General features: G+C 37.3%; 1 protein-coding gene across 1 annotated transcript; it reads right to left on the bottom strand.

Annotated features, from left to right (window-relative positions):
* Positions 1-3,456: 3,456 nt before the first annotated feature.
* LOC127159629 (uncharacterized) lies at positions 3,457-14,882 on the bottom strand. Its single transcript, XM_051102416.1, has 6 exons — positions 14,593-14,882; positions 13,952-14,282; positions 13,336-13,668; positions 11,019-11,144; positions 10,858-10,883; positions 3,457-8,915 (listed from the first exon to the last, which is right to left on the bottom strand). Exons 1-6 carry the CDS (start codon positions 14,638-14,640, stop codon positions 8,883-8,885), a joined length of 897 nt encoding a protein of 298 aa, XP_050958373.1. The 5' UTR covers positions 14,641-14,882; the 3' UTR covers positions 3,457-8,882.
* Positions 14,883-27,244: the final 12,362 nt, after the last annotated feature.

Genomic DNA, 27,244 nt, shown 5'->3' with positions numbered 1-27,244 from the left:
GTGGCAATGCCTACTTGCCTTAGACATGTGGAAGAAGCCTTGGTTCCTGTCTCAGGGTCCGGTGTTAGGAGCTCCTTGTCGCCGCGTAATGCTAGCGACGGATGCGTCTCTCACCGGTTGGGGTGCGGTCATGAGTGGCCACCCCGCCCGCGGTCTGTGGAGCGGTCGCCATCTCACTTGGCACATCAACTGCCTGGAGATGCTGGCCATGTTTCGTGTATTGAAACACTTTCTCTCGGACCTAATAGGCTGCCATGTGTTGGTTTGCACCGACAACACAGAGGTGGTCTATTACATCAACCACCAGGGAGGTCTGCGTTCGCGCCCCTTATACAAGCTGGCGCACCAGATCCTTGTGTGGTCCCAGGACAGACTCCTCTCACTGAGAGCAGTTCATGTTCCTGGGCATCTCAATATTGGAGCAGACATCCTGTTGAGGCAGGGGCCGAGGCCCGGGGAATGGATGCTTCACTCCTAGGTGGTGAAGCAGATTTGGAGAGTGTTTGGCCAGGCTCAGGTGGACCTCTTGCAAAAAAGCGCAATGTCCCCACTGGTTCTCTCCGACTCATCCAGCTCCACTGGGGCTGGATGCCATGGTACAGACGTGGCTGAGGCTTCGTCTGTATGCTTTTCCCTCGATCGCTCTGCTCCCGGGAGTTCTGGAAAGAGTGCACCGGGACGGGGTCCGTCTTCTTTTAGTGCCCCGTTCTGGCCGGCCCGAGCTTGGTTCTCGGACCTGATTGGAGTTTTGGAAGTTGTGGGTGTGGCCCCTGAGGGGGCACACCTCGTAGTTTCCGGTCTCTCAACCAAGGTTGTTGAGACCATCCTCCAATCCAGAGCTCCCTCTACGAGGAAACTGTATGCCCTGAAGTGGAAGCTTTTCACTTCATGGTGTGGAGACCACCAGCAAGACCCAGTTAACTGCCCGGTTGGTACAGTGCTGGAGTTTCTGCAGGATCGGTTCTCTGCAGGGTTAGCCCACTCCACCTTGAAGGTCTACGTGGCGGCTATTGCGGCCTACCACACCCTTCTGGGTGGCTCCTCAGTGGGTAGGAACCCCCTGGTTACAGGTTTCCTCCACGGTGCGCTGAGGCTGAGGCCTCTGACCAGGTGTAGCTTTGCTGTGTGGTGATTTGGTTGCTATTCCGTAACTTTGAGTCCTCTGTTCCCCCCCCTCTATTTGGGGGTCAAGGCTCACTCCTCTCGAAGTATGGCCTTCTCGTCAGGAGTACCCTCTCTGACATTTCAACGCTGTGGGTTGTTCCATGCCACTCACTTTCATGAGATTCTCTGTCTCATTTATGCCACTCTGGGCTCCTTTTTTCTCTCGTCCTAGCTGTGCTCAGTGATACACACTAGGCAGGGATTTGAAAGTCTGGCGGCGTGGGCATATCGTTCCCCTAGCGTTCCTGGACGCAGCTCGAGTTCCCGAAGGGGAACGTCCCAGGTTACGTATGTAACCATGGTTCCCCGAGGGAACGAGACGCTGCGTCTCGAGCCATACTTCCGGCATCCCTGCAGCGCTTGCTTCTCTATTTAGAAACTGCCGGCTGTACACACCGCACATGCTTTCGAGCTCTCTGGTCTCTACGTCACCCCGCCTGTGACGTCTCGCTTCTCCATTGGACTGTATGCACACGTGTTTCAGAGCGTGGTCACGCTGGAGGCGTTCCCCTAGCGTTCTTGGACACAGCGTCTCGTTCCCTCGGGGAACCATGGTTACATATGTAACCTGGGACGTTTTTTAATGAATCTTTGCAATCGCCTTTCCTTATAACATGGTAGTTAGGAAGTTTAGCGGCTGCGGCTAATGTAAACAAGACCATCTTTCCACAGAGAGAAGAGAGGGGCGGGGTGAGCAGAGCTCATTTGCATTTAAAGCAACAACCCCTTAGAATGAGATGATTTTGGCAGAGCTGATTTTGACAAGGTAAAAAGGGTGTTGTTTTACAAAACCATTGAGAATTTTTAATCAAAGTATATTAGAGACTTTTTTTTATTAAGACCCTAAAGAATCATATCAACTTGTGGAAAATGGGCATCCGATGACCCCTTTAAGGAAGTTTGTAAATGAGATTGATTTCATACAACAGTTAACCCTTTGAACGGCACGCTCCCACATATGGCATTCTTATTTCTGTGCCCCTGGGAGTACGGTCCCACATGGGATTTAGAACGTTCGGTGACGTCACGTAACTGCCAAATTTAAACTGTGTTTTCGCGCGTTGGCTGGCGCTGAGCCAGAGAGAGACCCGCGCTGCGCTTGTCATATCACAATTATGCAGTGTTTTTAACCACATAAGGTTTATTTTAGGTTTCAGACATTTAAATACACACGGATGTAATCCATTCAAGTATAATTTGCCAACGTGTTTGATTCATATCAGATACGCATAGTGTAAGTAACGATATAATTCACTTTATTCCTTTCCCAGTTCACCAGCCACTTACTAACATGTATTTCGGGAGAAACCGGTGAATTTACGTGCTGTAAATCCGGCTGACAGGACTCTCTGAACGGCAGCTCGAACAAACATGCTGGCGCCCATCTCATGATATAGATCACGATCCAGATCATTTATAAAGGTTTTAAATCGGAATATCAGATAGTTAAAGACATGGTAAGCGAGTGTGTGATTATTTAGAATGAAAAAAGGAGAAATGAAATAAAAGCGATACGTCTGTCATACATACCGCTCCCTAGTGGCTGCGGTGTCACGTGACAATCATCACGCATCGCCATGGAAACAATAAAGGGAACGTTCTAAAATAACAGTCGCCTAAAAAAAAAAAAACTTACTCTGGGGGGTCAGATAGAATATTTTAAACTCACTATTGAAAGGGTTAAACAGTGCAAGTTCAATTTAGTCTCGGTTGTTGAGAACATTGCCAAATCGTTAATTATTCAAATGCAAGCCAAAAGATACGATTTGAATTTTTGAGTGACAGACAAGTATAAGTGTGGGGGCATACTGGGGGACCAACCAGTTTTCAGGAGGGGCAAGTGCTCCCATGACCCCTCCCCTGTCTACGCCACTGCTCCTATTATAATGAATAACATTGTTACACTGCACAAAAAAGCTCTTACTGTAGTTACATTATGTTTGCTGTTAGTTACGATGAAGGCATTTCATGAAAACTGCAGAAATCACCTTGCAATTACGAGATCACTGCATTTACACGATCAACACACTGTCTGTCATCGGGTCAATACTCATCGCTGAAACCTTTCATGTGATGGAAATAGGTCTAAATATAATGCAATTATCAGCACATTTCATGATTTGTTCATCTCAACAACTGTAATAGTAAAAGCATAGTAAAGGAATTGAAGATGGTTCCACATGTAAAAATTATTTAATATGCAAAGATGTAAATAGTAGAAAAAATGTCTTTTATTTCTAAATGATGAAGTTTGAATGTAAAAATAATTTTAACATTGTAAGTGCACACTAAGGAAACATTATAAAATCATTAAGAATTGCAGACCATGACCCCTTTAAAGAGCGCTGAGACAAAGCACCACATACAACATCTGTCATTTCATACTATTTACTATTAGCCTAATTTTTTTCCCCATTGTCTGGCTGCTGAAACTTTCTAGAGTAATAAAAAGAAATATCCAAAATCTTTGAGACTTACTTTGCTGATACTTAACTCAGACATGTAAACAACTTTTACAATTTTACCCATTGTGGTGAAAAAATTAATAATACTAGCATATGACAAAATCAATAAACTCGGCATAACAATAATAAAACAGTGTGTCCATACGTAACATCCACCCAGTCGTCAACGTCCTCCTCAGATGAAATGGCATACATGAAAAAACTTTGCAGCAAAATAAACAGATTAACACTTAAATATCACAAATGTTTTGTTCACAAACATGTTTGACCAATGTTCCACATATTTGTGTTGAAATTTAACACAGCTGTATCATTGCAGACATGGAACATGTTCTCAGTAAAGTGTTTCAACAACTACAAAATAAATCAATAAGCCGTTTAATACTGGTGTATAGCTTGTGGAGCTATAGAAAACATTCTGTTCACTGTCTGTCAACCAGTCTTTTTTTTCTTGATAAAGATGTTTGACCAAAAGCACCTTGCTGCAGCAAAATATAAAGCCTATAGGTTCATTTGTAATATGACAATATCAGGGTTTTCCAGTAACAACAATCATACCAGTAAAAACACCTACAATATCAGTAGTACAGACTCAATTCAGTACCTGAAAAGCTGTTGTTTGACTCACAGCTGCCTTGGAGGAAAAAGAAAAAAGAAAGAAAAAGAAGCATAATTTGTGCACATGCCCTTTTCTTTAAAGAGCAAAGGGGTATTCCAGTAAGCAGGTGAGTAAAACGATAACCTCAACTTTTGGCTCCAAAACTGAGATAACTTGCGATAACTCGTATGTAAATAGCCATAGCAACTGTTCCTATGAAATACTCAAATATATTTCTTATATGTACTTATTTTAAACTGACTTCTTGTGGATCAGCATTCCAGTTTTTAATTTTTGTGCAATGGGACATTTTTTTATATAATGTATTTCTGTAACAAACACATATGCGATTTATCTCACCTTATATGGAAGCAAAATGGCAAAATAAAATAAACTTAAACAGCCATATTATATTTGTCACCACATAATGTTTTTATAGTTAAAAATCAACCTTTTTTTTTTATTACCATTTATATATTTAGCTTAAAACAAACAAAATACTTTTGCACTATTCTAATCCATTTTGTAGTATGAGGGACTTTTTAGACACCTTTTCAAATGAAAATGGAAAGCTTTATGCATTTTAGCCATTCATTTTTTCACAACAATGCCATTTTGGAGGCCTGAAGAAGCAAACTTATTTCAAAGTGCAAGTTAAAAAAAAAATAATAAAAAAAAAAAAAAAAAAATAATAAACACCAGTACCGCTACTGTCTCTGTGTAAACCACAAAAATGCAAATTTGTTAAAAATGGTGATATGTGTATTATGAGTTTGATAGGAAAGTAGTGTTTCTTAACAGTGACATCGCCATCTACTAGACTGTCAGTGTTTTTGTTGTTTTTACAGATCCATGTGAATATTGATAATTGGATTTCTGCAGCAACTTTAAAAAAAATAAAATAAAATAAAGCATTTGTCACATGACAGCTCTCGGAAGAGTTTAGCATGGTAATAGATATGACAATGTTAATATATTTGTTCTTATACCAATAACGAAACAGCTAAAATATGCATGCTGCTGTAAGCATGAAAGCATACAGACATAAATTTAATGCAGGATCTAGAAAAAATCTGATCGTAATTTAACCAGAAAAAAGCAAAATACACAAACAGAAACCATTTTTAAAGCTTGGGCTCCTAAACATTAGATCACTTGCACCCAAAGCAGTTATTGTGAATGAAATGATCACAGATAATAGTACTCTGCTTAACCGAAACCTGGCTAAAACCTAATGAATATATTGGTCTAAATGGGTCTACTCCACCAAACTACTGTTATAAGCATGAGCCCCGTCAGAGTGGTCGTGGTGGTGGTGTTGCAACAATATATAGTGATATTCTCAGTGTTACTCAGAAAACAGGATACAGGTTTAATTCATTTGAAATACTTTTGCTTAATGTTACTCTGCCAGATATGCAAAAGAAATCTCTCCTATCTCTTGTTTTAGCCATTTACTGACCTAATAAACTCTTTTGGAGTCAAGCAAAATGTCACCGGGCCCACTCATCATTTTAATCATACGCTAGATTTAATTATATCGCATGGAATTGATCTTACTGATATAGATATCGTACCTCAAAGCGATGATGTTTCTGACCATTTCCTTGTATCGTGCATGCTGCGTATCACTGATATTAACTATATGTCTCCGCGTTATCGTCTTGGCAGAACTATTGTTCCAGCCACCAAAGATAGATTTACAAATAACCTGCCTGATTTATCTTAACAGCTCTGTGTACCCCTTAATACACAGGATCTAGACAAAACAACTAGCAATATGGGCACCATCTTCTCCGATACGTTAGAAGCTGTTGCCCCCATCAAATTGAAAAAAATTTAGAGAAAAACGTATTGCGCCATGGTACAACAGTAATACCCATTTTCTCAAGAAAGAAACTCGCAATCTTGAGCGCAAATGGAGAAAAACTAACTTGGAAGTTTTTAGAATTGCATGGAAAAACAGTATCTCCAGATACAGACAGGCTTTAAAAGCTGCTAGGGCCGAGCATATCCACAAACTCATAGAAAATAACCAAAACAATCCAAGGTTTTTATTTAGCACAGTGGCTAGATTAACAAATAATCAGACGCCACCTGATCTAAATATTCCTTTACAATTTAATAGTAATGACTTTATGAATTTCTTCACTGATAAAATAGATAACATCAGAAATACAATAACCAATGTAGATTATACGGCGTCTAATATGTCAACTTCTTTCGTCACACCCAAAGAAAAACTGCAGTACTTTACCGCTAACAACTCATCGTTATCTTTAGGTCACATCCCTAAACCATTCAAGCTGGCGGTTATTAAGCCTTTTATTAAGAAACCACAACTAGACCCAAGTGAACTGGCAAATTACAGACCCATTTCTAATCTTCCATTTATGTCTAAAATTTTAGAGAAAGTTATATCTGCTCAACTGTGCTCATTCTTGCAAAAAATATCATCTATGAAGAATTTCAGTCAGGTTTCAGGCCTCATCACAGCACAGAAACTGCACTTGTTAAAATCACTAATGACTTGCTTCTTGCATCAGACCAAGGCTGCATCTCATTGCTAGTTTTACTTGATCTTAGCGTAGCGTTCGACACTATAGATCATGACATACTAATAGATCGACTACAAAATTATGCAGGTATCCAAGGGCAGGCTTTAAAATGGTTTAGATCCTACCTGTCTGATCGCTACCACTGTGTTTATTTAAATGGGGAGTCATCTCAGTTATCTCCAGTAAAGTATGGAGTGCCACAAGGATCTGTTCTAGGTCCTCTACTATTTTCAATATACATGCTGCCCCTTGGTAATATTATTAGAAAACACAGGATTAGTTTCCATTGTTATGCTAATGATACTCAACTATATATCTCAACAAGACCAGATGAAACTTCTGAATTATCAAAGTTAACAGAGTGTGTTAAAAATGTAAGAGATTGGATGACCAACAATTTTCCGCTATTAAATTCAGATAAGACAGAGATATTACTTATTGGACCTAAAAACAATGCACAGAATATTTTGATTTACAATTTACAACTAGACGGTTGTACTGTTACTTCCACTACAGTCAAAAGCCTGGGTGTTATATTAGACAGCAACTTTTAAAAATCATATTTCTCATGTTACAAAAACAGCATTCTTCCATCTTAGAAACACTGCCAAGCTGCGAAACATGTTACCTGTTTCTGAAGCAGAAAAGCTAGTTCATGCATTCATGACCTCTAGACTGGACTACTGTAATGCACTACTAGGTGGTTGTTCTGCATCTTCAATAAACAAGCAACAGATAGTCCAAAATGCAGCTGCTAGAGTCTTTACCAGGTCAAGGAAATATGATCATATTATCCCAATTTTAAAGTCTCTGCACTGGCTACCTATTAGGTTCCGCATCAGCTACAAAATAGTACTTCTTACCTATAAGGCACTTAACGGTTTAGCTCCTGCGTACTTAACTAGTCTTATACCATGCTACAATTCATCACGCTCCCTAAGGTCACAAAACTCTGGACAGTTAGTAGTACCTAGGATAGCAAAGACCACTAAAGGAGGTAGAGCTTTTTCGCATTTGGCACCCAAACTCTGGAACAGCCTTCCTGATAACGTTCGGGGTTCGGACACACTCTCTCTGTTTAAATCTAGATTAAAGACACATCTTTTTAGCCAAGCATTCAAATAATGCATCTCATAAACTTTTCCTGCAGTTATATCTGATCAAATATTCATTATTAATATTTTAGCTCTGGTTTAACAAATCTTCCTTTTCTTAGTTTGAACAGCAGCTATGCTAATTATGTTCCTATTTGTTCTCCGTTTTTGCCATGGGATTGACATTCCATGGTAACTAGGAATTCACAAGCTCCAGTGTGGATCCAGAACACTTAAGAAGAGATGATGCCAACCCCACAGAGGACTTCAGATGATGCCAACCCTGAAAACATACAGCACTACCGAATTCTGCTACTAATTTATAGTGTTTTTTATCTGTTTGATTACATAATTAATTGATCTTTACCACACATCTCTGCCATATGTACATCAAGCTACTACTACATATATTGTAAAAATGTCAATTTGGTGTAAAGCTGCTTTGCAGCCATATGCATCGTGAAAAGCGCTATACAAATACATTTTAATTGAATTGAACTGAATACTGCTGCTATACAACTGACCAGATAGCTTAAACTAGTGATCCGAGTTAATGTGATAACGTGTTGAGGTAGTGAAGCCCAGATAAATTAACTAGTGGCTTAGCAATGTGAACCTGGGTGCTGTACCCTTAGGTTTATTTACCTAATGACCTAAATAACTATGTGTGTCTAAGCCAATAGCTCAAACTTACCTAGGTAAAAACATGCACTGTGTGTGTCAGTAACAAACAGGAATCATGTTGTAGGCTGATAGATGAAGTAACCTCCAGCAACCACCTGGCTCAGGCTCAGGTTGCCTGAGCAAATGGTTTTATATTGATCTTTTAAGAGTTGTGTGTGTATATTAAAAATTCCTTTCTCTCATTTTCCACGGCCTCTTCACTGTCCTTTTCAATTAAAGTATCAGTGTAATAAATGAAGTTACATTGGGGTTTCACTGGCAGACTCAGTCTGATTAGAGGACGTACCATCGGTAGTGTTCAACAGTATGTTGCAGTCTTCTACAGTGGAGACTCATCATCATTCTGATTCACCTGTAAAAATATACAGATTCACTGATGGTAAAGAAGAGGAGAAAAACAGGACTGATGAATATATATATTATATATATGCATGCATGTGTGTATGTATATATATATATATATATATACACACACACACACACACATATATATATATATATATATATATATACACACAGTAAATTATGTAGGTAATTGAAAGTAAAACCAATCAGGTGTAATAAAGAGTTCAGATGCAAAACCAGCTAAAAGCCATCTCAGTCAAAAAAATCCCTCAGCCCAATCAGAAGTACCAGTACTTACATAGAAACCTATACAAAGTAGGCAGAAAGAAATGCTGATTTTAAAGAAATACGTCAGATGGATTTCATATAACATATATGTTATATGAAGCCTTCAGGTTTCATTATAAAATATCTTAATTTGTGTTTTGAAGATAACACTAACACTAAGATATGAACTACAAGAGGGTGATGATTATGATTTGCCTGAAAAAAAAAAAGCTACAGGTGTTTTTATATATATATATATATATATATATATACACACACACACAGAGCACATTCATATATTTAGATCCCATTATGTTGCGGCCTGATACTAATTAAACTCCCATAATGGCACAGTCAAAACAGGATTTTAGAAATGTCTGTACATTCATTAAAAAGAAAAAAATAACATTTTGTTTTTACATAAGTATTCAGACCCTTTGCAACATTTGAAATTTGACTGTGGTGCCTCCCATTTCTTTTGATCATTGCGGAGATGTTTTTACACCTTTATTGCATGCGATTCCACCTGTGGTAAATTCAAATGATTGGCCATCTCTATAAAAAGCCTCACAGCTGACAACACATAGCAAAAACCAAGCTATGAGGTCAAAGGAACTGCCTGCAGAGCGCAGAGACAGAATTGTTGCTAGACACAGATCTGGGGAGGGCTACAAAATTTCTGCTGCACTGAAGAGCACAGTTCCCAAGAGCACAGTGGTTTCCATAGGGGCTTTCACACTGCGTAGTTCTAGGAACTCAGTTCAAGGAATGCTGTGGGGGTGTTTTTCAGCAGCAGGGCCTGAGAGACTGGTCAGAGTTGAGGGAAAGCTGAATGGAGCAAAGTACAGCAATATCCTCAAAGAAAACCTGTTCGACAGTGATCAGGACCTTAGACTGGGTGGAAGGTTCACCTTCTAATGACCCTAAGCACACAGCCAAGACAACACAGGCACAACTCTGTGAATGTCCTAGAGTGGCCCAGCCAGAGCCCTGATGTGAACCCTATCAAACATCTTTGGAGACACCTGAAACTAGCTGTCCACCGACAGACCCCATCCAACTTGAACAAGCTTGAGAGGATTTGAAAAGAAGAATGACAGGAAATCCACAATCCAGGTGTGCAAAGCTTGTTGCATCATTCCCAAAAGTTTCAGTGCTGTAATTGCTGCCAAAGGTGCTTCAACTAAGCAGTGTTGCCAACTAATTTTCTGGGGAAGTTGCTAAAGGAAGGTCAATTAGTTGTTAAAAGTTGCTAAATGACGTTGTGATGTCACTGCGCAATGATTTAATTTAAATGATTGTAGTATTAGGCTGCAACAAAATAGAAAGAAAGTGAAGGGGGTCTAAATGCTTTAATTTTGTCATTTAACATTGGAGTCTCATTGTGTTGATTGTGTTGGTCATTTCCATAATGACCAACACAGATAAACAAATTTTTAGCTAAATTTGCATCAAAAAAAAAGTTGCAAATTGCGTGTTTCATTTAAATAACCCAGAAATTTTGCATTTGAATCAAATTAAATGAGCATCCTAAGGTAATGCAAACATTGGAGTGCAAAAATAAGTTCTTTAAGAAATAAAAAAATAGTCACAGTAGTTCCCTAAGTATGATCAGTAGATTCCATCTAAGATATGCACAAAAACTGGACTTGAACTGACTGAATGAGTCTCTTGTATCTTACCTGACCACGCTGCTGCATTCTGATGTCTGTTGAACAATAAAAAACTAAATTAAACATAAATCACTTTGGTTAATCAGAATAAAAATACATCTTTTCACATCTTTCAAATATTCTTTACAAACAATCTCCATCTTGTTAAATCCGCTGTATGTAATACTTACCTTCACTGCTCGCTTGACGCTTGCGAAAGTAAATCACACCTGCAGCAGCAGCTGCAGCCAAAAGCAGAATAACAGCAACAGCGATTCCTGCTGCAGCAGCTGAAGACAGACCTGAATCTGAAACAGCTAAAGAGAACAATTCATTATGAATAGAGAGTGACTGATAACCAGTTCTACCGATTTCTTTGTATGAAATTTACACCTTATACTTTGGTCATCTTTTGTATGACATTGATTTAACTAAAATAGCAGCAGCTATTTTAATAAATAAATAACAGCAGTTAAAACAGCATCACAGCACTCTGCACTGAAAAAAAACATCAATGTTCATAGAAAAACCAATTTTATGCATTTTTCATGTTAATAAAAATAGACTTGTTAACAGCATGTGTCTGTTGTGACATTGTGAGTCACTGGAAGAATATGTGAAGGTGACAGAGATGATCTGGTGCCAGTTGCATAAGCATAGCCTCTGTTACGTACTGTGTCTTAAGAAGTAGTTTGACCAACTAGCAGTTGGCCAAGGGGTAAAAAGTTATGACCAGTCTAGAAGAAAAAAAAAAAAAAAGTACACAAAATACACGACTATCTCTTTAAGGCTAGTCTAAGCAGTTTATGCAAGTGGCTCCTGAATTATAGATTAATACTGAAAATGTCAGGCATTTGCTTACAGGATAATATTACACACACAAGGGTTTTGCCACCAAGTACAAAGTCAAGTTTTGCAAATCCTCTTAAGCTTGGTCAAGTTGGATGGGGACCGTCTATTGTCAGCCAGTCAGGGCTCTGGCTGGGCCACTTTAGGACATTTACAGAGTTGTGCCTAAGCCACTCTTATGTTGCCTTGGCTGTGTCCATAGGGTCTTTGTTCTGTTGCAAGGTGAATCATCTGCCCAGTCTGAAGTTCTAACGGCTCTGGATTAGGTTTTCATTAAGGCTATCTCAATATTTGGTGCACTGAGCTTTTCTTCTACTCTGACGAGTCACTCAGTCCCTTCCTCTGAAAAACAGCCCCACAGCATGAGGATGCTACCAGGACACTTTACTTTGGGGATGGTACTGAAGATGATGAGCAGAGCTGGTTTGAGGGTCATTTAGGTGCTGTTTTGCAAATTCCAAGTGTGTTTTCATGTGTCTTCACTAAGGAGAGGATTGAGTTTGGCTGGACCACCATAAAGCCCAGATCGGTGGAGTGTTGCAGTGATGTTTTTCCTTCTGTACGTAGGTTTCTCCTATCTGCATATATGATCATGGAGCTCAACTAGAGTGACCATCAGATTCTAGGTCACCTTCTCAATCAATTGCTCAGTTTGGCTGGGTGACCAGCTCTTGGAAGAGTCCTGGTTGTGCCAAACTTCTTCCATTTGAGAATTATGGAAGCCACTGTGCCCTTGGAAACCTTCAGTGCAGCAGAATTTTTTTGTAGCCTTCCCCAGATCTGTACCTCGATACAATGCTGTCTCTGAGCTCTGCAGGCAGTTCCTTTGACCTCATAGCTTGGTTTTCGCCGATATTTATTGTCATCTGTGAGACCTTTTATAGAGAGGTGTGTGCCTTTCCAAATCATGTCCAATCAGTTTTACCACAGGTGAACTCCAATCAAGGTGTAGAAACATCTCAGCAATAATCAAGAGAAATGGGAGGCATCGGAGCTAAATTTTAAGTGTTGCAGACATTTCTTAAATTCTGTTTTTACTTTGTCATTATGAGGTATGGAGTGTAGATTAATGGAAAAAAAAAAAATTTAAACAATTGTAGTATCAGGCTGCAACATAAAACTGAAAAAAGTGAAGGGGCCACACAGTGGTGGAAATGGCTAAATTTACTGGGGACTCTAATTTGGGATAACTTTTAGATTATCTTTCAAATTTATTTAACTATAAAAAACAATTTCAGTAAAGAAAAAAAACTAATTTAATTAAGAAAGACCAATTTGGGTTAACTTTTTTTTGCAGCATTTACAGAATTTCAGCTGTTTGCAAACAAAAGTAATTGAGTTATTGTGGGCAGTTGTGGCCTAATGGTTAGAGTCAGACTTGTAACCCAAAGGTTGCGGGTTCAAGTCTAGGTACCGCTATCAACGGCAGTTCAGTAAACCCTCAAATGACTGCAAAAGACCTGCAGCAAGACTTGGTGGCAATAGGCACTGAGGTTTCAGTTTAAGGCACTTACTAAACAATTTCCAAGCCAGAACTCCAAGATGTTTGCCACTACAAGAAAAGTCAGCTTCAGTTTGCTCAAAATCACATAAATAAGCCACAAAAGTTTTGTGATTCTGCTGTGATCAAAATGATCAAGGGAACTAAATTATACTCACTAATAGTAACACCAAAGGTCTTCTCACTGATAGCACTGTTTCTGCGATGAAAGCTTCTGTTTATCTTTAGTGTATAAACTCCACTGTCTGTGGTTCTGGTGTTTGTGATGATCAGAGATCCAGTTTGATGATCCAGCTTTAGTCTGTCTCCGAATCTCTCTTTGCACTCATCATCTGTACAGACCTTGCTCTGATATCCAGTGATTTCAGCAATGAGAATGCCGTTATAATACCACGTCACCCCCTCATTTGCTTTTCTTACTAGACCAGGATCTAAAGTGAGAGACTCTCCCTCCTTTACTGACTTTTCATCTTGTTCAGGAGCAGAAACACCTGAAACACAAACCAACAGCTGCTGAAGGATCTTTTTTGGGGAAAAATCAACAACAACATTGTGAAAGCACTGTGGATATGAAAACAATTTCTGATGCTGTTTGCTTCGTTTCTTGTTTCAAATAAAATACTCCAACAGTAAATGTGATTTCAAAAAGATTGAATCTATGACATTAAAAATCCAAGAGAAAATAACTTTGAATCTGTAAAAAAAAAAAAAAAAAAATAAAAAAAAGTTTTAAATCTAATTAATCTGCCTTCAAACATTCATTCAGTGACTCACCGTAAACAGTAACATTGAAGGTCTTTTCACTGATGCTGCTGCTGCTGATGATCTTTAGTTCATAAAGTCCAGAATCTGCTTTTTTGGTGTTTGTGATGGTCAGAGATCCAGTCTGATGATCCAGTTTTAGTCTGTCTCTGAATCTCTCAGTACCTTCATTACAGTGAACATCTGTACAAATATCACTGAGATCTCCACTGATTTCAGCTATTCGAATGTTATTAAAATACCATTTAATATCTTCTTGTTGGTTTGTTTCAACATAAGTGTTTAGAGTAACTGGATCTCCCTCCAAAACTGATACTTCAACAATATCAATATCAGAACAAACCTGAAAAAGAAATGAAAAGTTAATTATGAGCCAAACAAATATAAACAACAAGAGCTGTGAAAATGTTTTTATCCAGATCATACAAATTATAGGTAGAGAAACCGGTCTGAATTCATAATATTCATGCAAATACAGTACACAAGTGTCATGAAGATTTTTTAACAACTTAATGAACATTATACAAACCACATCTTGATTCATATATTATCTGCTTTCACTGTAAGTGCAGTCATGAAATTAAGTAAAAGAGCTGAAAAACAGGTTCGTGTTTATCGTTAGCAAGCAGGCAGATAGCATACAGATGTCTTACCATGAAGGGATAAAACCAAAAAGAAAAATAACAGAATCGCCATCCCATATCGCCATAAAAAAGAAGTGCGTTTCCCGTTGTTATAGCTCATGGATCAATCATGTTTAGCTGGATGTCCATAGACTGGGAAAAAAAAAAATAAAAACTCACGCCTAAATTCTATATGATAGTAATAATTTCCAATACTATTTAGGGTAGCTAGGGTGGATAGTATGCACATTGGGACGCAGGGTAGGGCTCGCTTTCTTCTCCTTGTTGTTTTCTTTTTCTTCTTACGGTTAAAGGTGGTGTTATGGATCAACTGGGGATCATGTTATCTGGGGATATGCGCGTGCACGCAAATCGTTTTACCTGAGATTCCAGTAGATGTTGGACAGCCACAGATTCGTCACATGGAATTTTCTACGGAACAGATTTCAAAGCTTTCCACATTATTTGAGCATGTTTGTATCATTGTTGGACTCTGTTGTTTTCCCTTTCGCTATTCCAATGTATCAGACGCCGTTTAGTTTAATGCGTTTTCATGTCACGTCTCACAGACCACGCCCAGATAGTTTTGTTTAGGCTACATTCGTGGATTGAATGTTTTTTGTTTGTTTGTTTGTTTTTTGTTTTTCTAATAACAATTAACAATAAGGTATTTACATTGTAAAAAGCCTGTTATGTGCAAAAAATATTTAATTTGTGTATTAATTTTAAGTAGGCATATTTATGTGGTTAAAGGGGCGTCAAGCACTTTATTAACTTTATTTTTTCTTTTCTTTTTTTAAAAGATTGATAAAGAATAAGTGATAAACAAGCTATAATTTTGCATTGTGCCCATAATTTCGAATTAGTGACACAGATAGGATGCAGTGAATTATCTGTGCTTAAGTTCAACAAATTATTTAATGTTTATCAAACATATATACATGGGTGTTTAAGCAAAATTACAAAAAGCACTTTTAACAAACCATTACATAAAATGCATGTTTCTGTTACTAGGAAGAAAAATCTGCTATGTCAGAAATGACACATGTCAGTGTAATGTCCATATGTGACCCTGGACCACAAAACCAGCCATAAGGGTCAATTTTTTTGAAATTGAGATTTATACATCAGCTAAAAGCTGAATAAATTATGATTTGTTAAACTAATTATTTGGCTGAGATACAACTACTTTAAAATCTTTAATTTGAGTGTGCGGAAAAAAATTTTTTTTTTTTGTGGTCCAGGGTCGCATATGGCAGAAATGTTTTTTTTTTTTTTTTTTTTTTTTTTAACAAAGGTCTATCAAGTCAAGTCACCTTTATTTATATTGTGCTTAATACAGTAAGAGCAACTTTACAGTGCTAAACAGGAAAATAGCATGTCAATAATGCAAACAAAATTTAATTACCCTGAAAAGTAGCTCTAAAGTAAACAGTAAATTTTTTCTGTTAAAGTCAGCTCTTCGTAGAGTCAGTGAAGTCATCATCCAGCTCAGTTCAGTTGTGTCGATGGCTGTCTTGTGACATGGTGGATCTGTCTCTAGGGCATATCAAGTTGTCATGGTCTCAGCTGACATTCAGAGAGGTTGTGGTCGTCTCTAGGTTCTGATTCATCATCTGGTCTGGATACAGACTGCATCTGGTTAATTAACATCATTCAATTAAGCAGAAACATTTTAAGGCATTGATTACATATTGTGATCATGTTTTTGCAGGTGTTGCTGTCAAATTTTACAGGTGTTAGTGAGGTTGTTACCACTGAAATAAAGACAACTGGCATAATTCAAAGTTATATTACATATAAAGAGGCCCCCGCTCATTACATTTTACTTATAAAACTGAATATGTGTCATATTTTCAGTTTAATAAGTCTGCAATGAAGTACATAATAAAGCTTATCCTATTCTAATTGATGTTTAGGAGAGAGGTATCCTATTCATGTGAGGTGCTGAATGATTATGAGGTTAGTGATATATACTGTCTCTTTGAGTATTAGCCATATATGTAAAAATTCATCATCACAGTATCATATGTTCAACATGAAAACATTGTGGTTGCCACTGAGTGGTTGTCACAGGACAAAAGACAGTATGGATACTGGAAAAGGAACCTGAGTCGAAAGTTCCCTACAACATGGTTCATTTTAAATTGTTAAACACTTTCAGAAACTTTGTCACCTTGTAAATGTAAACATGCCACAAATGTTACATACATATAGCTAATATGAATTGTATGAAAATACCTTCATGTGTTCATCACACATTTTATGGAGTTTGGCTTCTGAATCTGTTCATGATGTTTTCTACTGTTACAAACACAGGAGAGCCCAGGTTGTAGTATGTAAAAAATGAAAAGCAGGAGTCATGAATTGGTCTAAATAGTAGGGCTGCATTAATAACGCCTCAAATTCGATGATTTTGCAAAATGTTGTTTTATCTTCAGCTGAACAGTGGAGCATAAATCAAAGTCACATGTCCAGGGCCCTAAAATAGAGATCTAAGCCTATGCAAAATGTTTATTTCAGATCAGTCATAAATCAGTCACATGTCCAGGGAAGAGGATAAAGGGGCATCAGAGCAATCAAGAGATATCAGAAAATAATAATAATAAAAAAAGAAGTGTAAAATCACCTAAACTCAAGCATTTGTTGTTTTTTTATTATTATTTTATTTTCTTTAATATTAAGTAATAACTCAGAAAATTAATAATTTGATTAGGAACAATAGTAAAACTTAAGATCAATTAACAAGACAATAAAAGTCAATAAAAACTTAATGGACTTTGCAGTTCTTGTTTGCTTTAGGTAGCCTACCGCTAATTTTAACTTAATCTATATTTGTTCATTAGAACACATATGACAGCACACTACAGACACAATGCTATACAGAGATACTGAAACAACAATACTTACAGCTTTCACTTCAGTTCGTTGAGGTGTTTGATCATTCATTGCAACCATTGTCCCATGTTAACGTGGGCGTGGTTTGTGAGCGTGATGTGGAAGCATGTAAACTTCCTTAAAACTGCGTGAAATACGCAGACAAGAACACGGCGAAATCAAAGCGCTTTATTTTGCATACCAAATGTATACTACTGGTGAAACACGTTTTTAATTCTATGATCTGTGCAGTTTCGCTTGTGACGAATCTGTCGTCGTCTAACATCTGCTGGAAATCCAGGTAAACATACTGGCGTGCACGCGCGCATCCCCAGTTAACATGATCCCCAGGGCCAGGTGTTGTGTAATATTCAGTTCCCGTGAAAAACGGTTCCAAATGGGCGGGCTTAGTACGAATATTCCTACGGTTGTTCCGTGGTGGGCGTGGCCGTTTGAACTACGAACAAGCGAATGGAGTGTAGTGTGTTGTCTGTTCTTCAGCTCTTGTTTGATGAATTATTTAAATAAGGTAATAAAACCGAATGATCATACGCCCCGTTTAGATGTACAGCTTTTATGTTATTCACATAGGTTAAAATGCTTATATTTTTGCATGTGCTTTTATTAGAACGTGAATGATACTGAACAAGCACAGCAGGAATCGAACACATTTCTGTTGTTCCTCATTGTTTTTTGTCGTTAATTTAAAGCTGTAAGCTGTGTCCCTAGTTGCTGTGTATCTTGCTGCATCGTAACTTTTCATAACTTTCACTGACTGCAGTTTAACTCAAGTCATTCGATGCATGTTCAAATAAAGAAATAAATATATATATATATATATTTTTATGTTGTTCTCTGGTGTTGTTTTGTGTTGCTTTGTTTTCGTTTTATATTTTTTAAGAGCCTTACAATAAAAAATAAAGTCATTCGAAGCTGTTTATGAGAGCTAAAGGGCAATTTAGGATAAGAGTGACAGAAATAAAAAAGGGGTTCATTTTAAATATATTTCCCATAAAAGATTGTGCTTCTAGTACTTCAATACACACACGCACAAAGAGTTAACTTTTCCAGTTTTATTCATGCATAAATACATGCAGCAGCTGCATTACTATTTGTAGGTGTTATCCAAATGTGTGTTCCCTCTGGATGCACAAACACAACATATTACAAAATAAATTATACAAACATAAATGACACAAACTGAAATTAAGCTGTATATAAGTTTTTTTTTTTAAATAAGATTTTGCAAGAAACTGCTGGCAAATTCATGTTGTTCATATTTACATATGTACACAAGATTAAAGCAAGTTGAAAAATACAAAAAATGTGAAAGGTGGTTATAGCAATGATTAAAAAAAAAAAGGCCAAATATATATATATATATATACACAATACTGTGTTTGGCAATCTGTTCCTTGCTCATTATCCCTGCACACTGAGGGGAACATATAATTAAACATTAAAATAAGTAATTAACAATTTTATTACCTAGCTACATTAATCCAATTTATTAAGCACTATAAATGAGCTGTGGTGTTGAGTTACATAATTATATTAAAATAGTAATAAATAATAGCCTCTGATGAAGCATATGCCCATCAACCAAACATCTTGGTAGCTGGATTCTAAAAAAAATGGATAGAAAAACTTTCCACTTGTTGTGTGATTTTAAAAAGTCTGGGACAATCCCTGATGACTTCACAAAAAAACAAAAATATGTGCTTTTGAGAAAGGCAAAGAAATTCATTATGAAGGGTGAGTGTGGCATATTTGGTTTTATGTAGACCTTGGTTCAGTGAGTCTTCTAATGTGTAAAGATACTGGATTTTAATAAACAAAACTTACTGCCTTTAGATGAAGTTTTGTATTATATAAGAAGACAGGGAGAGGGTGGGTTAGCCAAAGTGATATGCTGCAGTGAAGAGGTCAAACAGATTTTCAAAGAATTCCACACCAGTACAATCGGTGCCCACTGTGGTATTGTTAAAACAACGGATGCCATCAGTAATCGATTTTACTGGCCTTCCATGTCTGTGGATATTAGAAATTGGGTAAGTAAAATTTATTTATTTATTTTTATTTTTATTTTTATTTTTATATGTACATACATATACACTCTTTCTACTAAATGACTCTGTTTAGGTCAGGCACTGTGCTGCATACCAGTCAAAGCAGGCACAAATTAAGAATCAAGCAGATTATACACCTATTGAAGTAAGTTTCTGTAAATGAGATGACTTAATTATTTTGTTAGGCATTATCAGAATGCATAGTCATTACAAGAAATTCCACTCTATTCTCATATAATTATATGGTACTTTACAATGTTGCATGTTTTAAAGCATGAAGAAAAAAGCAAAACCAGGAAAGAATTAAATATGTGGAGTACATCCAGAACAGCACCACCAGAACCCTGGGATGGGCACTGTCTCTGTGAGAGTCTGGCATCCAACTGGAGCTGGGGATTATATGGGCATCCTGAGGTAAGGTGGAAGGGCAGACAGAGAGTAATTATCTGCAAATGAAAAAAAAAAAGTGTTATTTGCATTTTAACTTGTACGTTTAAAGTGCAGATACATGATGCATTCTGTAAAGTCTGGCTAAAGAGGTGTATTTAATTTAAGTGATGATTTTAATTTAAGATTTAAGTGATGACTTACAAATCAAATGGTGCATAGAAATCAAATTAAATTAAACAGGGCCTTGGCATCCAGGACAGACAAAAACATCTTTTGTATTGGGTCGATTTACACATTCCCAGTGAAACCACCCATTACAGCAGTCACACTGAATCTGAATAAAACAATGAAATGACAGCATATTTTAAAGAAACATTCAAAGAACATTGAAAGAGCAATTGCTGGCTGACAGACCCAAGAGTCATGTGTATCTTGTGTGGATGGGTATTTGTCCCCACATGCCAAGCATAAGTCTGAAAGGTCATCTATGGAAATAAAAGCACCAACAAAATGCACTTAATATCTTAATATTGATGAAGCAAATGATGTGTCAATTTTATAAACATACATACCACTTTTTTGTAGCAGACACAGGCCCATTTCTTTGCGAAACATATTGATATTTGGTTGTGGCTGTGGTTTTAAACTCCAAACTGCCACCTGTTAGAATTGCTTCTGCAAACTACAAAAATAATTAATTAAACCCCCAATACTTTAACACTTTTGATAACTGTGCTTTAAAAAAAAAAACAAAAAAAAAAAAAAAACACCTACTTTGCATACAAAAATCCCACATGAATTGCCATCCTGTTGAAAGCTGTGTGGTAAAGTACCACATTCCCACTTCCCAGCAATTCCTTTTGTGGCCATAAATTTACTTTGTTGGGTTCAGAAATATTTCAAACGTTAATAAAAATCAGACAAGCAATTAATAAATGAGGACATTAAGGGCATATGTTTTTTCTGACCTTACAACCTTTTCACACTGAGCAAATTTTTTATGGTCTTCACCAAGATAATTTAAGTATAGAATCCTCCGTTCTTTGGGATAAATCACCTGTAAAATGAAAATTATTTAACCTTGCTCTGAATTTCTATCACTTTAGTTCACAAAAGGATGAGACTGGAAAGAAACAGACCATGAGTGTCCAGTGGTTGTTCTCGTTAATTGAACCAATCACAACATCATATTTGCCTGGATCCAGCTACAGTGGAGATGCATGAAATATTGTAACAAGGTCAGTTTACTAGTTCTCCTACATGAAAAACATGAAAGGTCCATTTAAAGAAATCAGGATTTTTGTTTTTACCCTTTTCATTGAACTGCCACTGCCATTCCAGAGGTTTGATGCCTGATATGAATCAAGTACATAGCCCTTGCCTGTGTAGTTTTTTGTACGCAAGGTCAAGTATGCATTGATTGTATCACATTTGTATTACACAATTGTATCCCTTACATCGCATTTATTTATGCCTAGAAAACAATTGATTAAACCAAAATACTTTAAAAGAACAATTACACACGCTGTTTGCAGATTTATAAATACTGATGGGTTCTACCTCACTTTCAAGCATTTCTCCAGGTCTGAGGCATTCAACATCCCATGTAAACACTTTATATGGGCCGATTTTACTACATAGTATGCCGCCTTTTTTCTTGGCCCATATTTCTTCTAACACTGTATGTGAGTAAGAGAGTGAGATGCTCAGTTACCTTTCATTGCAACTTTACAGTTATTTATATGAATATGTATATGTATGTTGACAGAAGCATACATACAGAGTGAACAGTTTGTCTGGGGCTGGGTGGGTGCAGCACAGGCAGGAGGAGGCTGAGTGAACGCAGCACACGCAGGAGGAGGCTGAGTGGGTGCAGCATGGGAAGGAGGCTGGGTGGCAGCAGGGATTTGGGGACATTCTATGAAATGGACTAAATGGCCTTTGTTAATTTTGGGAAGGTATTGTCCTTTGTCATCCTTTAAGTCAACGGATTTATGGGCAATACATTTAAAATGACCTTTCTTTTCTTTTTAGACCTCTTTTCTTTTTGCTTTTTTTTTATTTTAGCTCTCATAAACATCTCTGCTAATTATTTAATTTTTCAATTATTACAAAGCTCTTGACAAAAAAAAAAGTGTTTGGTGTTTAGTATTATCCACGTAAGCTACACAGCAAAAACATCTTCATATGGCCACGATGTAGCGTTCTGATAAAAGCACATGCAAAACAATAAGCATTTTAGCCTATTATGTGAATAACATAAACAGCTGTACATCTAAACGGGGCGTATGAACATTCGGCTTTATTACCTTATCGAAATAATTCATCAAACAAGAGCTGAAGAAGTTCAAAAGGCCACGCCCACCACGGAACAACCGTATGAATATTCGTACTAAGCCCGCCCATTTGGAACCGTTTTCACGGGAACTGAATATTACACAACACTGGTTTTTCAAAAGGTTTAATCCGGATAAAATTGATCCGGATTTAGTAATCCTTTTTTTTGCGATCCGTGATCACGTAATCCAGCTTACTTTTGAGCCAGTTTTAAAGCAACATCGGATTGGATCAATCTGATCCGGATAGGAACTTTTCAGGATCACCAAATCTGGATAACCAGTGCTCAAACAGGATAGGAAATCACAATGTAGAACTATAGATATGTAAAGAGCAACAAGTAGAATAGCCAGTGTGGGGTCAATATAAGTTTATTTTTATTTGAAATGAAAACACACACATTTAAAAAAAAACAAAAAAAAACAAAACAAGAAAAACCCCACCCCATCCTCTTCCAGCAGTCCGCTCATCTGAGACGTACAACACAAACACTGTACATTGAGGATATTTATAACAAGTTTCAAATATAGATGTATTGAATTAAAAAAAAAGACTTAATGTCAAATACTCCACAATAATTTCAGACTTCCTCATCTGATGTGGAAAGACCAGCTTGTCTGAGCGTAGCCTTTAGGAGGCGGATCTCAAGTCTGGCCTTGGTTTGCTGCAGTTTGGTCAGAGTCAGTTGTTCCGTGTCAGTTGGTCAGTTTTTGGTTATTCTGTAATCATTGCATGCATCACTAATAAATATTCTAAAAACAAAAATATTTTCGATTGTGATGAATATATATATATCAATTAGTGACCAAATAAAATTTATTGTTTTTGGTCAATTTTTACAGCTGTTTGGGGTATTACTTTATGAGACCAAACTCTTTCTACTTTGCTCTAGGCCTATCCTGAAAGGTTGAATACGTTAAAGCCTACCTAATCACTGTAGCCTGTCGGATGAACAAATAAAATTAAAACCTTATGAATAAATAGGATATCTTGTAAGATACTGCATGATCCAAATATAGTATTATTTGATACATTTTTAAAGTTTTCATTACATTTTGGACATGAAATCCACGCTGAATCCACCCTTCTGATGGGATCAGTTTAATCCAGATTTTTTGGATCGAAGTGATCCAAATCCTACAAAAAAGTTCTGAAAAACCCAAACTAAAGGTTTGATCCGGATCAAAACCAAGATTGGATTATGTGATCTAATCTGATTATGTAATCCGTTTTTTCTTTTGAAAAACCCATTTTCAAGATTTGATCCAATCTGTTATCCAAAATCCTAGTGGATTACTTTTGAAAAACTGGGCCCAGTTGATCCATAACACCGGATTGCAACAAAAAAAAAAAAAAAAAAAAAAAAAAAAAAAAAAAACTTTTAGGTGCATACCGCCACCTACTGTACCGCCACCTAACTTTCTAGTGTTCCTTATCCCTTCTCCGTCTCCTTCTGTTCCTAGTATCCCCATCAGATTCCACTCCCTTCCTGCCTCCTGAACCTTATCTTGGAGTACCTGTCTTTCCACCTCGTGCGATCCACAGTGTAATATAACATGCTCAGTTTTTTCTTTAACCCTACAGTTTTCACATTTTTCGTTATTTCTTTTGCCCATTAAAAACAAGCTGCTATTCAGGCCTGTGTGATGTACTCCAAATCTTGTTATTAAAATTTCTCCTCTCCTGTTTTTTCCTTTATAATTTGTAATGCTAACTGACTTTTGTACTTTATAATATCCTCTTCCTTTCTTGTCTTCCTCCCACCATCTCTGCCATAATTCAGTACCTTCCTTCTGGATTGTTCCTTTTCTCTCACCATTTTCCAAGAGGTACTGGAACTGATATTTCTTTTTGCAGTGAACTGATATTTCTTTTTCCTTTTGCTAATTTGTCTGCACTTTCATTCCCTTTCACTCTTTTGTGTGCTGACACCCAACAAAACTGAACATATATGCCAGCCCTATGTAATCTTAACAAACTGTGATAGAGTTCTATCAGAAGATCTTCTTTGACCGATGTTATTGACTGTGTGCTTTTTACAGCTAAGGCATCTGTGCATATTAACACCCTATCAGGTCTGACCTCTTCAACCACTGTAACGCAGTGATGACTGCCACAACTTCTGCTGTATATTGTTGTGGCAAAATAAAAAGGACTCTCACCAGAATAAGAGACAAACTCAGTCCATTGTTTTTCACTAGTTTATTCTTTGCAAAGAAGGTCAGATAATTTTTCTTCCACAACATACAGATAACTGATCTAACTATCTTTTGAAAATATTAAGCCTAAATTCTGGGATATGTATTCTAATTCCCACACATTCCTGTTTATTCTTAGATCCATCTGTATAAATTTTGAGGTAGTAACTTGTCCTTATAAAAAAAAAAAGTATTAACTCCTATTTCCTCCATTCTCCATTCATTCTTCTTTTCCATGATACTAAGATCTCTTTTAACCTTCGGAGAAAAAAAAAAAACATGGTGGAATATTACTAACTTGGACGAGCATGGTGAAATTTAAAGCCTCCATTACATATTCCCTTGCAATATTTTCCCCGTACAATTCAAACCTCTGCGTCTGAAACTTGGAATACTCCCAACAATCCTGTATTGTCTCCTTTGTAGGATTTTCTTTTCCACTTGCTTTCAATTGTATCCAATATGCTAGTGCAAGTTTTTTTTTTTTTTTTCTTAATTTCAAGGGTAACTGCGTTGATGGGTGTTGACTTAATAGCTCCAATACATATACATAATGCTCTATACTGTAATCTATTTTTTTTCAATAATATGCATATACACCTAGAAATGACATCTTATGATAGTAATGAATACATATACACTTGTGAATAACTTGTATATACATATAAACTTAACGCATGCATACGCTAATAGACACTCGCTTATATGTATAAGCTTGATCCATGCATACACACCTGTACATACTCGCATATACATATAAACTTGATCCATGCATATACACCAATAAACACTTGCACATACATATAAACTCGTTGCACACATATACAGTCATGTGAAAAATTTAGGACACCCTATTGAATTTCATGGTTTTCTGTATCAGGACATAATAAAAAAATATATCTGGTCCTTGGCAGGTCTTAAAATTTGGAAAATAAATCCTCAAATAAACATCATCACATGACATATCACACAGTGTCATTATTTATTTAAGAAAAATACAGCCAAGATGGAAAAGCCATGTGTGACAAACTTAGGACACCCTATGAGTCAATTGCTTGTAGATCCCTTTTAGCAGCAATAACTTGAAGCATTTTCTGTGTGACTTTATCAGTCTCTCACATCGTTCTGGAGGAATTTGGACCACTCTTCTTTTCAACATTGCACCAGTTTATTAACCCTTTCACACGTGAGTTTAAAATATTCTAGCTGAGCCCCCAGAGTGAGTTTTTTTAGGCGACCGTTATTTAGAATGTATAGCCTTACTGTTTCCATGGCGACGCGTCGTGTTTGTCACGTGATATAACGCAGCCACAATAGCACACATGCATCACTTTTATATAGTTTTTCCCTTTTTATTATTAATATTCACAAACGTGCTCAATGTATTATGAAATATCTGATATTCCGATTCTGAAATATGTGCAAGTAAGTGTAATTGGAGGTTTAAACACTTTTATAATGAGCGTGTCAGTTGATCCATGCCGGGTGATGGGCGCCGCCATGTTAGTTCGCGCTGAATCCAAGCTGTGGGATTTACAAAACGCAAATTCATCCTCTCCTCCCGAAAAACATTAAAGTAAGTCTCTGGTTAGCTGGGAGAAGAGCAGAGTAAACTTTATAGTTACCTACACAATGTGTATATGATATCAATAAAACATGTCGTCAGATAACATTTGTAAGGATCATTATTGCCGGTTCAATAGACATTGGCTTGTATTTTGCTAACTATAAATGCATCGTTTTACTAGGACTTATGTGTATTTAAATGTCTGGAACCTAAAAGAAGCATTTTATTGTTGAAAACACTGAATAGTTGCGATAATATGACAAGCGCTCAGCGCGTCCGATCTGGTTTAGCGCCAGCCAAACCGCCAAAGCAGATTTGAATTCAGCAGTTGATCACGTGATGTGCTGAACGTTCGAATCACACCGGTGTGATCGTACGCTCCAGGGACCAGCCAAGACTGATCACACTGGTGTGATCGTACGTGTGAAAGGGTTAAGGTTTGTGGGCATTTGCTTATGCACAGCTCTCACCACAGCATTTGTGTCAGGATGAGCTCTGGACTTGGACTGGGCTATTGGGCTATTTTCTTTTCAGCCATTCTGTTGTAGATTTGCTGGTGTGCTTGGGATCATTGTCCTGTTGCATGACCCAATTTTGGCCCAACTTTAGATGTCGGACAGTTGCCCTCGCATTTGTCTGCGGAGTTATGATAAGGGGGGGCGCGGCAAGGCTAGTGTACAGCCGATTTTTTATAGAGATTCGAAAGAGATAAACGGCCGAAAATATCTGCCGCGCAGTCCGGCAGTATTCAGCACACACTGTGTGACACAATGTGTGACGCTCCGCTCAATATTCCGCTCTATGAATGTGCGCTCCGTTGAGTTGATCACGGCCCATATGAATGCTCCACTCGTGTACCGCTTATGCTCAACGGAAATACAAAGACCGCTCAAATAACGCGCCGACATACAGTTTCTATGTATACTTGTTCCTGTTTGCAATAGCGTCACATACTGTGCTGTAACATGCTGTAGTACTGCTGGACTGGACAACACTGGTAAAATGCAAGCAAAATGACGCTACCCTCTCGTGACGTATGCTCTGCTCACATGCTCTGATAATAATAGCTTTGTAGGACTATACATTATTTTGATAATTAGTCAAAAAAAGTTATATCTGATTCTGTTTCATAGAACTGAATAAAATAATATATTGAGATTTAATATTCATATATTTTCTGCCCAATTTTAATGTTACTTTCAATAAACGTGGTTATTTTATTGGCTTGTGACTGGCTTGTGTTT

This window comes from Labeo rohita, unplaced genomic scaffold, assembly GCF_022985175.1.
Source record: "Labeo rohita strain BAU-BD-2019 unplaced genomic scaffold, IGBB_LRoh.1.0 scaffold_238, whole genome shotgun sequence".
Lineage (NCBI taxonomy): Eukaryota > Metazoa > Chordata > Actinopteri > Cypriniformes > Cyprinidae > Labeo > Labeo rohita.
Note: the sequence above shows the minus strand (reverse complement) of the source record. Positions and strands in the feature narration are given on the sequence as shown.

Excerpts from the sequence above, each read along its gene's own strand:
- LOC127159629 (XM_051102416.1), bottom strand. The coding sequence starts at position 14,640 with ATGGGATGGCGATTCTGTTATTTTTCTTTTTGGTTTTATCCCTTCATG. Across the intron at positions 14,283-14,592 it reads TTTGGTTTTATCCCTTCATG|GTTTGTTCTGATATTGATAT; the intron begins GTAAGACATCTG and ends TTTCTTTTTCAG. Across the intron at positions 11,145-13,335 it reads GACCTTTGGTGTTACTATTA|CTGTTTCAGATTCAGGTCTG; the intron begins GTGAGTATAATT and ends TGTTCTCTTTAG.